This window comes from Cryptotermes secundus, unplaced genomic scaffold (genome assembly GCF_002891405.2).
Source record: "Cryptotermes secundus unplaced genomic scaffold, Csec_1.0 scaffold508, whole genome shotgun sequence".
NCBI lineage: Eukaryota > Metazoa > Arthropoda > Insecta > Blattodea > Kalotermitidae > Cryptotermes > Cryptotermes secundus.
The window spans coordinates 1,104,919-1,121,207 of record NW_019733326.1 but is presented as its reverse complement, the minus strand read 5'-3'; the positions used below and the strand labels follow the sequence as shown (position 1 = coordinate 1,121,207).

General features: G+C 38.7%; 1 protein-coding gene across 4 annotated transcripts in view; it reads right to left on the bottom strand.

Moving 5' to 3' along the window:
• Window positions 1-16,289, bottom strand: part of LOC111868000 (general transcription factor IIH subunit 1) — a 78,926-nt gene that overhangs the window by 23,164 nt on the left and 39,473 nt on the right. For 2 of the 4 annotated variants that reach the window (XM_023858312.2, XM_023858313.2), the window contains exons 8-9: window positions 8,106-8,232; window positions 5,019-5,207 (exon numbers count right to left, since the gene is read on the bottom strand). In XM_023858312.2, coding sequence (XP_023714080.1) covers window positions 5,019-5,207; window positions 8,106-8,232 — 316 coding nt within the window. Of the gene's footprint in view, window positions 1-1,853; window positions 1,962-1,982; window positions 2,545-5,018; window positions 5,208-8,105; window positions 8,233-16,289 lie in introns of those variants that run through there. The other 2 variants (XM_023858315.2, XM_023858314.2) reach the window with 2 other exon arrangements.

Genomic DNA, 16,289 nt, shown 5'->3' with positions numbered 1-16,289 from the left:
CACGTAATACCAGATTTAATCATGACTTGCATCTTCCGGTGGTAAACTTAACGATATTTCAGAAAGGTGGATGGTATTCTGGTATCAAACTTTATAACCACCTCCCTCCAGAGCTTAAACAATTATCTTATGACATTCCTGGATTTAAAGTGGCATTAAAGAAGTTTCTTATCACCAGTTCTTTTTATACAGTTGAAGAATACTACTGCTGGAATAAAGATTGATACCTCATGTATATATTTTAATCATGTATGTAAAATTTAAATGTTATTTTGATATATGAATGTATTGTGGTACAGTAGTTTTGTTGTATTGAGTATTTAAATTTTGACGATGATAGCTGTCTGATTATGTATGTATATTTATATGTTATATTGTATTATTGACTTGTTCTGTATCTGAGGCAGATGCCTCTATGGATTTTTTTGGAACTGTAAATAAATGACATGACATTTATGTATCTCAATTAAACAAAAACAGTTATAATACATAAATGAACATCCCACACTTTTCAAAAGATTTTATCATTTTTTGCCTGAATTCCATGTGCTTATTTGTGCCAGATTAATAAGACTGTTTTATAAAAGAAGTACCCACAGAAAATTTATGAACCTAAAATATAAATACTTATATAAAAATGTGATAGTGTCCTCCTTTGATGCCTTCCTAAACTACACGTGTGGTTCAACCCCATATTCCATACCATCCCTAATTCTAGTTTGTATATTGCTGCATGTACTATGGTCCTAGAACTTCACATAAGATGCAGTTACATCACACACCCTACACTGGACTGGAGGAGAAGGTCTGCTTTGTTGCTGTAGACCACATTACACACCCAACATACCATTCAATACAAGTACAGTCAGTTCTAGTCAGTCGGATTTTTGTATGCCACAGCTCGAAACATGGCATAACACACAGACCACATATACAATTTCTTGCAGTAGTACACTGTTTTTTTTTTTGGCTTTGTTTCTTCATTTGACATACATGACATCACTCTTTTCCTTTGGCTGGGCAGTGCACAGAATGCTTTACTTCAAGTCGGCTCATTTGAGTCTCCAAACCACTGGGCCAAGGCTCAAAATGTGTCTGCTGTCTGGGTTCAAAGTGTCAGAAAATTGCTGCACATGATTAGAACAATTGTATGCACAGGGAAATAAATTTGATGCGTGGACTGTTAATACATAGATAACACTGCAATCTTGCAGAGTAAAATTCCATGCTTTGTTTGGGCTAAGCACATACACGGGGCATCAGAAGGGCTCTTCAAAAAAGCCACTTGTCAAATCACTCAGGTGTCAATATATCAGACATTCATCCTTTAAAGGCTATGAACACATCAGCTGCAGATAACATTTCTCCAGAAGTCATGAGTCACACAGCTTCACAAAATTCCCTCACCTTTTACAGAACCCAAAGGTTAATTACTGTGTTCACAGGAACCCACTACTGGCACCCATCCTAAATCAGATAAACCTAGTCCACATCCTCATACTAGCAGTCTATAAGATCCATTTTAATATTATCCTGTCAGTACACCTAAGTCCCGAGTCTTCTCTGCTGTTCACATTTTATGACAAACTGTGTGTTCATCTCATCTTTCTCAGGCTTCCCTCTAAGCGATGGTTTCACGCTGTTCTGGAAACAGTATGACCCTTCAAACATATTAACCCTTTCGAGCTTCTCTCCCTAGATAGAAGGTGGAAGCCCTCCTGTTGCCAAGTAACTATGCACATATAATGCTATTTATTTTTACAAACAATTATAAAAATGAAAGAAAAGACGCAGTTTTCTCTTGATAAAGGCATCGGAATGATTTCTACCACACTTGGTCAACATCCGACCACAAAATAAAAGAAAAAAATCAACTGTATATCGACATTCTACTGCAGAGGAAAATATGCATCATCAGTGATTTTCTTCAAATCTTCCTGTCACAGAAATGGTGGGGCATGCTAAAAAAAATTTCACATTTATCATTTTAATAAGCTTAATAATTTGATAGAAGAGCAAAAACATACAAAGGAGAGCAATAATCAGAGTAGTATGTTCAACATCATAATAAAACATCAGTATATGCCCACACAAACGTCATTAACGCATAAAGGGTATAAATATGCGACACAACACACATTAGAATATAACAACACAGCGTAGCCTACATAACTGGACCACCACACCAAAGGTGGGATTAAAAATAAAAATTCATGTTTGAATAAAATCTGGATTATACAAACACTACATAATACCCATAATAATTGCAGAGCTTCGATCATCAAACAACAAAACCACACTGTGAAATTTACTCAGCTTCCATTAAGGAGAAGTGTAGTGACACAAACCAAATTGGCTATAGATTAAAACAAATATTGTACACTACTTTGTAAACAGACTTATTGCAATAATTTGTAGATGTTTTCAAAAATCAATGTACATGTTAGAATTAGTTAAAAGATATAATATTCATATTTATGACATGGTAATAGTACATATTATCCCTATGTGTTGATAATATCCTTCTGAAGATGGTCATTTTAACTGAAACATGTAAAGGATGAAAAATTAAAACAACTTTTATCAGTCATACTGGATGGTGGTTACAAATCTTATATACACTTCCTCTCAGTATTTAAAATGTTAACACATTAACCCTTCAGCTCAGGCATTTAAATATCGCTGTTGTGGGACCTCCTGCAGTAGTATTTTTTAATTGCCCATTTAAATTTTCCTCTAAATTATATTACGTATCATAACTTTTGAACTATATGAGATATAATTATGAATTTTTCACCAAAATCATCTTAAAAGATGGTTTTATAATCTTACCTTATAATCTGAGTGATGGAAGCAAGTGGATTAGAATTTGAGTTTCGTACGGTATTTCTTGAAACATCCATCTAAAGACACCCCTGTCTCACATTCACTACACCAATAAATAGATTCTTTCCTTTTACCATGTTTTGCGCACACCACACATCTTTTTTGAGGCTTTGCCTTTTTCTTTGGCTGGAATACGCTCCAGGAAATGTCGTTCTGTGAGTCTTTTAGGTGGCGGCTCAACTGACGGACAGCCATATACAGGATGAGGAAAACCAGAACCGTGTTTTTCCACGAGGCCTTGTGCTAGTGAAAGTCTGAACTTTAGTGTGTCCATGTTTTTGTTATTCTGGAGACAATATATGACCATTGCGTTATGTACTGCTACAGTGAGTAGTGTCTTGAATAACTTCTGATAACACTTAGTACTTTTCTTTCGTTCAAGCAAGCAAGGCTATAGCATTTGATCCTTCAGATCCATTCCTAGCATGTTTCTGTTGTAATCACAAACAACCATGGGCTTTGTTTCTTGTTTGTTTGCTTTATTCACAACCACACGCATATCATCTATGTGGTATGTTAATATCATAGTCATGCGGCCATCATAACTGTGAGGTCACGCGTTCTGTTTAGACTGACTGGCAGAGCGGCTGGATCTTCAGTGTTATGGTTATACGAACAGAGAGTGTATTCTTTTCACAACAGCCCAGTGCAATCATCATGATGCTGTCATAGTTCGTTCCGTATTTATGGGCCTTCAAAATTAGGCTTACAGCTTGGCGTACGGTGTACAGCAAACCGCAGGTAGGACCATTTAAATACCAGCATACCGTGTATGGCAAACTGCGCTGAAGAGTTAAGGACCAGCGATTTAAATATTTAAATCACCCTGGGGCCGCCATTATTAAACCTACTATCCTAACTTGCGCACTGTTCACTTCAAAAATTAATATAAAATCTAATTAATTTTATGAAATAAAATTTTTGGAGAACACTTGCCAATGCTACTAGAAGTGCTTGAGGGTGTGATATTTCTGGAATCATTCCCCTTTGTGAAGTGGCATTACACAGAACTAGCAAATGTAGACATACTACTTTTTTTGTGAACTGTGCAAACACGGCATTGCCTAGAAGGATGCTTTCCCTTGGAATGTTCATTCTTCACAATTTTCACGAGGTTATGTTTCCGCATATCACCCGAGAGTCGCCCTGGGGGGGTCCACATGATGCCTGCATGGGTTGGGAGTTGATGGGCCTGGTCGCATTAAGTCTGTGTCTGACTCTGGTTCTGCCGCCACCATCTGGTCTGTAGCCCAGGCCTTTGCCACATTCATCAGAAATGTTTCGTATTTCAATTTCGAATCAGGGTTTAGATTTTTTACTGTCCCCGCAATGTTATTACCACCATTATCATCGGAGCTACTGTCACTTTTACTGTCTGTGGCCACAATTCTTTGTTCTCCCCTGTCACTGCCGCTCTCTGAATCACCATGACCATGTGTCTCATAAGGCAGGACAAGTAGCTCATCGGAGAAAAATTTGTCCTTGATGCATACTCCCCACTTACTACTGGCTGATAAATACAGCTTGAAGAGCAGCAAAGCATTTTCGTTTATAGTGGCTTAAGAAAACAGTGAGGTCAAGTTACTGACAAGTAAGCAAACATTCCGGAGTTTTATTACGTGCAACTTGGGTGGTGCCAGAGCAAGGTAGAGTGTGTTACAAACTAACGTGTCCTAAAATCATGATATCATGCAACCAGTCCGCCATGTTTAAAAGCCAAAAGCATGATATCATGCGACTGGTCCTCAATGTATTAACAGTACACTTTACTGGTTAATTTATCTTATATACAGAAGTTATGTAGACTCAAGTGAATGTGATTAAATTACATTACTCATGCATCATGATGGACATGAATTAAGTGTGAAAGGCAAAACAATGACTGAGACTGATGAGAGATCATGTTCTTAATTTGGTGAGTTATTTACTGATGCTTTCAGGATCAAGCATGGTGATGCTATAAACTGGATTCAACTGATTTAGGGTAGACTTCATTGGCTATTATTTATATGCTGATATTTCAGCTGGCCTTTTGTTAATAAAACTAGCAAATTTCCCCTGAGTTGTTTTTTAATCTGAGTTTAATGATTTATAGTAAATCTGTGTAAGTCTGCTTTTATACAAATACTCACGAGCCAGCGACTCCTCTTCAAAACCTTTCATAAGTGCACCACCTGGTGTAAGCTCACCAAGAGCACTCACAGCGGCAGCTGGATTGACTAACGCAGTTGGCTGAGGTCGTGAAACTGAACACCAGCTCTCTGCTTCACGTTGCAATCGAGTTGTCACAGCGTGCATGTCATCTTCACTTAGTACATCCTCTAAAAAGGAAACAGTTTCTTAATAAGAGTAAAGCACAAATACAGTATTTGCCAAAAAAAAAAAGTACTGAAATGAAATGAAATCCTGAAGAAATTGTCCGATCACCATGTCCCTGTAGCGTGGTAAAAGCATTGCCTTCATCATCCTCAATGAAATAGGGACCTAATATACCATGTGCTGAGACAGCACACCATATCGTCACACGTGTACTGTGTAGCGGTTTCTGGATGATAATATCTGGCTGCTCAAAACCAAGGAAGCAACTTGTCTGGCGACCACTTCCATATGAGCGGAAATAATACTCAACTATTAATACTTTTTACTCTGTCAAGAGACCCATTTCCAACAACACAACTTCCTTTTCACTGCTGGGAACATGTGCGGCTGGAGCTATGCCCCGTCAACAAACGCACATGCGCATTCAAGAATTGTGAATGAAATTCTTTAACTTCACTGCACTTAATTGTATTCCTGGATATGAAGAAAAATCAGGACCCACCAGAATTTGGTATTTATATATGTTGAGGGCAATTTATTAGACTATTAAATATTACTGTGAATAATACAGTGATACTTGACACCTGTGAGACCAATAAATGGTAGAATGCAGAAGCTACTTGGAGTTTATGTGGACATCCATTTCTTTTTCTGAGCGTCTTCCAGCCTAGTATTTGGATTACATGCAGATAGCATGTGTTCTGAATTTTAGCTCAGAAAGTTCAGTGAATCTGACTACACAGTATCTCCTTTTATTGGTAACAGTTTAGCTCAATCCTCACAAACAAAACTGAGTGTCAATAAATAAATCTAATGCAACCAGAAAATAAAATTAATCCTACAAACATGTGGCATAAAACTGCTGAATTATGTATTCAAGTGATCCAACACATGACAATTCACCTGTGTGGCCAGTCACTGCATGCATACATCTATCCGATTTACAGGACTTGATCTCACAGTAGTGGTTATGAAGAGTTCCATGTTCTACGATATAACACCATGTAGTCACTCCGAATTACTGGATTTCTGGATTTTTTCCATTGTCTGGTATTCTAGAGACTAGAAAACTAGATATTCTGGAAACTGGATGTTTCTGTCCTTAGGTGAGGGGGGAAGACATATACTCAGTTGGGTCCCTTAAAAAGCGCAAACCTTGATCACTGAACCATCATCAGAACCATTTAGAATCTACCATTTACTCATAGTCAGTTGAAGCCTGTTTGCTACCTGCTGGTTTCTTGCTTGGCTTGTTCTTCAACCCTGAAGATGGAGGTAACATATTCCTCCGAAATGTCAGCTGACTTTCATCAGACTACATTACATTGCATTCCAGATGACAGAACTCATTAAGTATCCCACAATATTAAATTCTGTAAAAACTGTGCATAAGAATGTCATCCATTTGTGCATTGCATATTAGCACATGCATAGTACATATGGAAAACTTCATTAGTCTGTTACAGCTCACACTTTGTGATGCCACGGTGTGACTACCTAGCCCCTTGCTCTGGCATCCTGCTTAAATTACTATTCCTATAGTGTAGAACACATCTGTTATGCACTAACATTTTAATTACACACATCCTCTTACCACCCACATTAATTACTGGTCAAACTAACCAACTTCTAACTAACTTCATGGAGATGAGCCCTTCTTGAGAAGCTGCCAGTTCTGCACAGCCATCTATATTTATTTCTATTTCACTGTCATGCTTTCTTACCATCCTCTCCAAGCAGCCTCCGTAGTGTAGGGGTAACGTTCCCACCTCATGACTCGAGGTACGCAGGTTCAAACACGGCGGAGGTCGTGGAATTTTTAAGGGTGGAAAAATTCAGGGAACAAGTCCTCCGGAAGGGACTTTAAGCCGTGGGTCCCGTGTCGTAGATTTACGGCACATAAAAGAACCTCATGTCTCTAGGAGACCTCTGAGCAAAAGGATTAGGTAAAAACTTTCCCGCCCAAGTAGTTTCCAATGCCTCTGGTAGATGGGGGAAGTATCAAGGTACCAAGGGCCGACCTCGTTGGCTCAACGGGGCTAATANAATAATAATAATAATAATAACAATAATAATAATAATACCAGCCTCTCCAATTTCTTTTTACATTTAATTCATCTGCAGTCCCATTTCCTGCCATTGTTCGTTACTGTTTCATCCTACAGGACTGATAATATCTATTTTTGCACTGATACATCCAAACCTCTGATTAAAAAATTGTTCCACGAAATTTTTGTTCACTCACATCCCAATATATGGCTTTAATCTTCCTCTCTACTCTATATGAGGCAAATCCCAACTGTTTCTCCTAATTCCCTAGTCTCCCAAGTGAAATATACTGGCTGATGTGTAGCGGAATGTAAATGCAAAAAACAACAAAAAGTTCTGGGAAGAACTAATCACTTACTTTCCTTTGATAAGATATGGAATGCACAGCAAATTATGCATCTAACAATTCTTCTATTGTTGCATGCATTTACTGTCATGGGAACATGATTACAGAGCCACTGCTTAGCATCAAGAAGAGGATACACATACAGACACACAGACTTTCCTTTGGTATGACTGGGACTGCATAGAAAACATGTCTAGCGATTCTTCAATTCTTGCATATGTATTCACTGTTGTGCCACTGTCTAACAATTATTTGGGGGGGGGGAATATACATAGAGACACATGGACGGCAAGGTGATCTTGTAACCCCTATTTCAGTTTTTCAGAACAGGGAAAACAGACTAAAAAAACAGATGCTGTACATAAGTTTCAACATGGCCTACAGGTATTTCAGTACAAGGATTACACAGTTTTACATCCTGCAAGCAGCTCAACACTTTTAATAACATTGTGGTAAGGGAAGGGAGGAAAAAGCAACCTGCCAATTCAGCCAATGATGTACTCACCACATGATCCTGGCATGGGTCCATGAAGGTACCGCTCAACTCTGGACAAACTGAGTTCTGTCCCTTGATGCTGCATCTTACTGTCAGATTCCAAATCATCGTAAACTAGTTTCTCTTGAATTCGGAGCTAGAAAGCATAGAATTATACAGAATTCTTAATTTTCTCCAAACAGCATAAATTAATTACTTGTATTCCAATAAATTTGTTCTGAACCGTTAAGACATTCATTCAGTTCTGAAAAAGAAACAGACATTTCAAACAAAATCTGGTCCTCTGATGGTCACTTTCATTTAGATAGTTAGGCAAAAAGGTAAACTTGTACCTGTGCTTAATTAATAAAGCACCATGCCGTAAGGATGTGTGCGGGAGTGGATGTATAGTTCCACTATTCTTGATCTGGACACTGGATGGAGGTAGCTCGTAAACTTCACGCCTTGACCACTTTACCCCTGAAGAAAATGATCCTGGTACCCATTATATAGGAGGCTGTGTGGCCCCAGAGACAGTATGGATGCTGTTGAATGCACAAAAATTTCTTGCCTCTGCCAAGAATTGAACCCCAGCTGTCCAGCCTGTAGCCCATCATTATGCCGACTGAGCTATCCCGCCTCCCCATTTAGATAGTTATGTGAAGAAAATCCAGAGACTTTTATTGACAATCCACTACACCCTTGACGGTTACAGTGCACTGTGCACTTTCCACTGCTGACATATGGACCTCTGTCTACTGAACACAGAGTCAGTTTTCAGGTTTATCTTAATGTTTTGCAGAATAATTTTAAACCTTTTCTCATGGATTACAGAGCAGATATTGACATGGACAGGTTCCAAAAAGATGGCACAAGGCCTCATACAGATGGTCCTGGTCCTGTGCTGGGATTTTTAGGGAAATATTTGGAAACACAGTGCTGTCAAACAGATTTTGTGTTCATGCTCAAGGTTTTGAGAGAAAACCTTTATTGCCAGATTTGACTGATGAGACTTATTCCTATGACAATACATTACGGATATGGTGTTGAGCACTAACCCTCGCACAACTGATGATATGAAAGACACAATACAGCAAGAGGAGTTTCTAATTTCCACAGAAACTCTACCATAATCTGTAAGCTGTTCTATGGAATTTCATCATTCAAATCTAATACATTATCCAGTATAAAAAGAAGACATCACACTTGCTTCACACTGAGGACCATATTTCCTGTGTACAGTAATTTTAAACTGAAAAATAATGAGTTCTGTAAAGACTGTTTCAATTTCATAAAAAAATGAAATTGTTCAATGAATAAGGAATTAGGTAGAGGTAAAGCTATCCCTGTTAACAGGCCATTGAGGCCCACAGGGTTCTGGGACGTTGAGGCTCCCACATTTTTTAGACAATCAGCTAACAAACAGCAGTGAGATTGTCAGTCTTACACACCGGCTGCTCTTTTTACACCCAGGAATATTCCTGATACTCATTTCTGATACAGGCTCAGTTGACTCTAGGGCCATAGGGTGGCTGGAAGGATTAGGTCAAATGAAAAATCCAACGACGTCCTCAGGAATCAAACTCACAACCTTCCAGCTTGTAGCACAGTGCTTGCACCAACTATGCTACCAAATTACCCTGTACAAATTTGAAAAAGTTATCTCATTTCTTTCTAATTATGCAGAAAACAGGAAGACTTACCGAACAAGTTTATTGGAATGAAATGTTCCATTTTTCTCTACAATTTCTGTTTGAAACATTTTTCATTCCCATAAATATTCTGAGTGTTATGCTCAAAACAGATGTAAGTCTGCATATACAGTGCTCACTAATATTGCCCAATCCAGATAGAAACTAAAATAACATGACATTTTACAAAACTCAAAAATATGTAATCTTCAAATATTTTGATGGTCATCCAAGAATTTCTATGAGCCTCATACAAATGCTGTCTCTTGACAATCTTGAAGCAACATGAAATTTTACGTTTTCCAATTACAAGAGGTGGCAGTATATCAGATATATTGCTGGATACTGCACATGAGGAGTAGAGTAACCTCTTTAGATTTTGTACCACCATGGTAAAAACCTCCTAAAAAAGCAAATGTTTTGTCAGGTTGCACATGGTAAAACAGACCTGTTTCAGCAGAATTAAATACATATATCACAGAGGTCATGAGCTTCAGCTTCCCACAACAGTAATTTATCCAGTCTTTGATAGTTTCTTGCTCAACAGCCCCTGCTCTCACCTGAGTTCTGCAAACAATGTTGTGTCTCCTCTTAAATCTGTTGTTTCATCCACTGGAAGCCAAAAAGTTGGCTATACCTGACAAGCCGCAATGTGCAAGGCCTTCTGCTTGAGGTGGGTACCATCTTTCTAGACATTACTCTCTATGTTTGCTTGAACCATGCAGCAAGTGCAGATGCCAGTTTCTCCAGTGACGAATATTTCAGCGATTTCCACTGCTTGGAAAAAGGTTCATACTGGATGTACCTCCTTTCGATTTCTTCACAGTTCTTCACAAGAGTGTTTAGCATGGACACTGGAAGTTTCAAGCATGACGGCACTTCAACAAGTGTGTCAACATGTGCATCAACTAATGCAAAAACACTTATTTTAAATGATTTTCCTTTATCATCCATATTTCATCCTCTTACCATGAAATTCATCTTAATCAACAATAAAGTTTGGTCTCTATAAAGTGAAGTCACATGGGCACTGGGAGATTGAAGAATTTAACCTGGGCGCATTTCTTTTAAATGTTTCACTTGAGAAAACACTCACTTTTTTGCGAAGGTCATTTTTGGAACACTTATCAGACATGAGAGACACACTGCTCTCGTTCAGTTACAGTTGCACCTAGCGCAACAAGATCAAAGCTGACCTGATGTGAGAGCTGCTTGGACCACAGCAGCAGAAAAATCCCCTCATGCACAAATGGCCTGAGTAGAGTCACTTGGTGCACATAAATCACTTGCAGCTCTACATCAGCTAGGACTAGGAAAATGAAGTGCAAATTCAGGGAAAATGTAAAGTTGTTGAAACGTAACATCCATTAAAGTTTAGCACTACTGTTATAGACATTTGGCAAGGACCATGCAAAAGATGCATAAATTTGTGAAGAGTAAAATCTGGAATAGCAAAATCAAAGTTTCAGGGTATTTAGTAGCTGCAGTGCAGCTACATCATTATCTCAGTACTAGATAGCGATGGGCGAAGAGCTTTCCCATTACTCTACCCCCCAGAGAAATGACCTCTGGTATGGAAGGATGGGTGAGCTCCACAGCTGGTCTGGAGGTCTGCTGGCTGTGAGGAAGAGAGAAAACTCTTTACGTTGCTGGGAATCAAATCACAATGTGACTGTCATCTAGTCCAAAGCCTAGACACTACACACTATCCCAGCTCCATATGAGAACATAAACAGAAATAAATTACACCACCATAAGGCACAATTACACCAGAATAAAATAAAACTTTAAGTGGTAGTTATAAGACAACAATAAACAGTGGCAGAGTGCAAGGTAATGTCATGTAAAGCAAGGAGTATCAATGACAAACATTACTAATAATTATGGTTTGGAATTAAGATTTCTTATGAGCCAGACTGTTCAGATCATAATAGCATCATGTCACCAAAATTACAAGAAGACCCATTTCAATGCAGACAAAGGTGTTTCAGGGGTAAACACTGGGAATATTTCTTAGAAAGTTTCTTTGCCTTGAGAGTGCATGGATTGATAATATACCCTGAGCTGTGATAATAACCACTAGGAAGACTAGACAGCATGTGTGAATAGTCTTTTCATTGAGTTATGTTTTCTAAGTTATAACCGTATCACTTCCTTCTTCAGGGTCCGCTTGCTGTCTGCTGCACGCTAGTTCCTTGCTTGTCTTTCTCTTTGATGTTGAAGATGAAGGCAATCCAAAACATTCACTTTCACTGGATGACAACACATTATATTCCAGAAGATGGAACTCTTCACAGTCACAGCTGTGAGAACCTCAAATCCAATAACCTATTTGCAGATATTAGTGGTGTAAATCCAGCCTTGAACATTCATCCAATATATTCCTGCCATTAACCTGAATGAACTGAGACAATGCAATTTTCTTCCACTGGTGAACCTTTAAGAAGCACAATACAGTAAACACTGTGTGTTTTAGACCTGTTTGTAGGAAGGAGACTGACACCCTGTAACTAAGGTCCTGTTATAAACAAAACAAGCTTTACAATCCTTACCTCAGTTAGTTCACTCAATCAATCTACTACACAACCTGTTGAGGACAGCTATAAACACTGACTGCGCATTAATAAAAAAAAGGGTAAGAATAAATATAAGTCATAACACCTTTCCAGTGCTTCTAGTGTGTTCTTCAGCTCCTCTGAGGCTCCAAGTGCATATCTGAAGGTCACAGATGAACTACCAGGATGACACGGCCTCAACAGATAATTTGTATAGATCATATCCGAATGCCTTCATTGCAGTTAAAGAACATGCCACAATATTACAGAAAAATTTTTAAGTATTAATAACGCTGAATTTACCTTGATTCCTGGAAAGTGTTCCTTTGCAGTGTCTGAAGTGGGTTATCTGGGCCATGTGGTTACAATAGGTGGCATGAAACCTGACAGCAAAGAAGTTTAAGCAATCAAAAATTTTCCCCAGGTCATATAAAGTAAAGGGCAAGATATCATTATGAAGATTTTTCAAGAGTTACGGAAATGACATCAATCATTGTGGCTCTCTAAATAAATCACAGAGCTAACAATTAAAAACCAACAAAGTTGGTGAATTGAAATTCAACAAGTGAGCTTTTAGAAATGAAAAACGATTCTGAATTGTTTGGTGCTGTTCAATCATGAATGAGAACCATCCATTTTGCTGTGTAAGGATGCTAATAACAGATGTTTCAGAAATATACAGTAAGACATAGGAAGTCTGTTTGATTTACAAGATTTTAAACTGCTTCCTCCAAATATGAGTGAAAGGAAGAAAAAGGATTCACATTTATATGTCATGAAATTTAACTTGACTGTGACATCCTTCACTGGATGCAAGACCCCTTCAAAACAAGGTGTCCTTCCTGCAACTATACTGTGACATGACAACTGAAAGCTGGAACAGCAGGCCCATAGAAGTTGTCCATTGCTAGGCATTGGCCAGTAAACATGTTTCCACAGCAACCATAATGCAGCCAAGTCAACAATATGAAGCCATCGCTAGGCAACAGCCCACTTAACACATCATTAAAAAATGGAAGAATTCTTGGAAGTGGTGTTCCTCACGCAGTTTGTGCTAAGGCCAAAAAACAAGAACCAACGGGAGAAGGTAGAGGGTGCCCCACCTCAACAAACCCACTACTGACAGTGACAATAACATTGTCTTGGGCCCCAGATGGGGCTTAACACCAACACACGCTGGATGAACTACTGTCGGTTGACTTTTAAGATAGTCGGTTGAGTGAGTCACCAGCCAACAAGGATGTGAGCATGAAACTATAGGAATCTGCATCTGGAGACAACAGAAGACCCAGTTTTCACAGTAGCGATTTGTACAGTACGTAGATTAGTGAAAGTGTTATAGTTATTTGTAGTGACGAGAAATAAGTGCTCAATAAATCCATTTTTCAATCTAAACCCCACGTCTAGTCATTAACATCCAACAATAATATTCCTGGGGTAAGCAGTTTTCTGAATGCATTCAAATTTAGAGGCTATACACTTCCTTCTATAAGCAACATGACAAGGTTCCAGGCAAACCTCTCGGCTACTTCTGCATACCACCTGCAGAAGAATTCAGAGACTGCTGCATTTAGCAGTGGAAATACCTTACACCACATATTACCTGACCTTGGCCATTATAAGGATTAAATATATCAACAATATTGAACTGGCTGGAACTAATAACCCAACAATGAAAGGGTTAAAGTATCTTAGACTGTGTTCAGATATCATGGTCTGACGACAGAGAAACCAGCTATGAAAATATACATGTGCTCTCACAATAATGGGGAGCTGAGATAGCATAGTCGGTATAGTGACTGGCTATGGGCTGGACAACCAAGAGGTCAGGATTTGAGTTCTGGTAGGGTCAAGAATTTTCACATCTCCACATCGTCCAGACAAGCCCTGAGATCCACCCAACCTCCTATCCAATGGGTACCAGGGGCTCTTTCCGTGGGGGTAAAGAGGCCAGGTTGTCAAGTTCACCACTCACCTCCAGCTAGGGCCGAGGTCAAGAAAATGTTGATCTCTACGTCCACTCCCCGATGACTTCATGGACAACTTTACCTTACCTCACATTACTGACAAGACTTACAGGGTATCTAACATGTTTCCTTGCAGGTTATTTTATGATCCTGTTGGTATCCGACTCTGTAGCAAAGAATGACAGGACTGATGAATAAAGAATTTAGAGGAATTTGGAAGGAAGCAGCAGTGGCCTAAGCCCAGCTATGTCTGGAAGGGCTGATGAGTACAAGAAGCCAGGCAAGTGCCATTGCTTCAGCTGGCTTCTTGCTTGGATTACTCTTTGATCATAAAGATGGAGGCCATATGTTCCTCAAAGATGTCATGCACTCTCCACACTACACTGCATACGCCTGTGCTGTTCAGTGTCACTTCTCACAGTACAAGTACGTTAAGCCATTAATGACATGAAAGGGTGCGCTAGGCTGCACACTTTTGCCATGAGTACTGGCCAGTAATAGCTTAACTCTGGATAAACAGCTAATACTGACACAAATATGGAATCACTCCACAAGACCCACACAAGCAATTTACCTTTCTTTGTGGTTTATTTTACAACACAGTCAGTAGCTAGAACATATAGGGTTGAATGGTATGGTAAGTGGTGATTGTTGAACTGGAAACTATCTAGAAGGAAATGATCATTGCCCAGATTAAGGTATTGTCCTGGAATTTGCCTGGACTGAGAAAAATGACAACAAACACCAGCCAGGATAGCCAGTGTCCTGACTGAGATTTGAACCAAGAACCTCCTGAATACAAGTTCAAACCAGTCATTATCTAAATTTTTCATAATGATATATATATATATATGATATATAGACATGTATATGAACTCTAGATTGAGGTTATGGATATGGATTAGCTCTACTGATGGGCAAAACTGAGTAGGTTCCACCTGAAGACAGAGAGAGAATCCAGTCTCCAAAATGTTCTCTCTTAAATAATANAACCTGCTTCCATTGAAGATATAAAGGGGGTTCATATTATAAGGTAAGGTTATAAAACCACCTTTTAAGATCATTTTAGTGAAAGTTTCATGTTCCTATCTCATAGAATTTAAGAACAATGATGAATAAATAATTTTCGAGCAAAATTTAAATGGCCGGCTGAATATATTACCGCAGGAGCCGCGGCCGCGGAATTTAAATGACCACGTCAAAGGGTTAAATAATAAACAGGATGATGGATAATGTCCCGAAACACAATAATTGTAGAAAGAAGTTCGTCATGAGTCGCTTAAGAAAATCTGTCTTGTACGGCTGGAAGTTGAAGCAATGGTGCTGCACTGCTGATGATACTGAAATGACACTCTCTTGTGCAAGGCACCCCATGGTGAATATTCTAGCTTACTCCCTACTTCACCTACTTTCTTTTCAGTGGGGACAATATATTTTGACTTGATTCTTGTTCATCAGTTATCCATTACAGCTGACTTTATTAATAAGTTTATGGTTATCTATGGTGAGAAAAGCTGTGATCAAGGGAAGTTTACAGTGAAATTCGCTTGACCCTATCTAGCAGAACCATTCTTCACGTATGATTTGTAGAAAAATGTATAGATTATTCACAAGTAGTCTTAGTTAACAGACTGAACAGATGACAGCAGTAAATTTTCATAGGTGAATGTCAGAAACAGGGATGAAACAAAGGACACAACTAACACTTTTGCAATTTTGTAACTAATTTTCAATATAAAATTTTTGGAAATACAGTAATTGAAACCAACAGTTGCACAGAACAGTTCATAAAATTGCAATGGGTTTGTGTTCAAACCAAAATCTTAATTACACCCTCAGAAAAGAGTAATGAGATGTCAAATTTATGCCATTTTTAGGGTGTTTATATGATAATAGGAATACTGGTACTTGTTTTGGGTGGTGTGAGGGCTACCAAACCTGGCTGAATTACTGAAATGATGTACAAGTGGCAAAGTAGATAGGGCAAAAAGCTGACCGTGC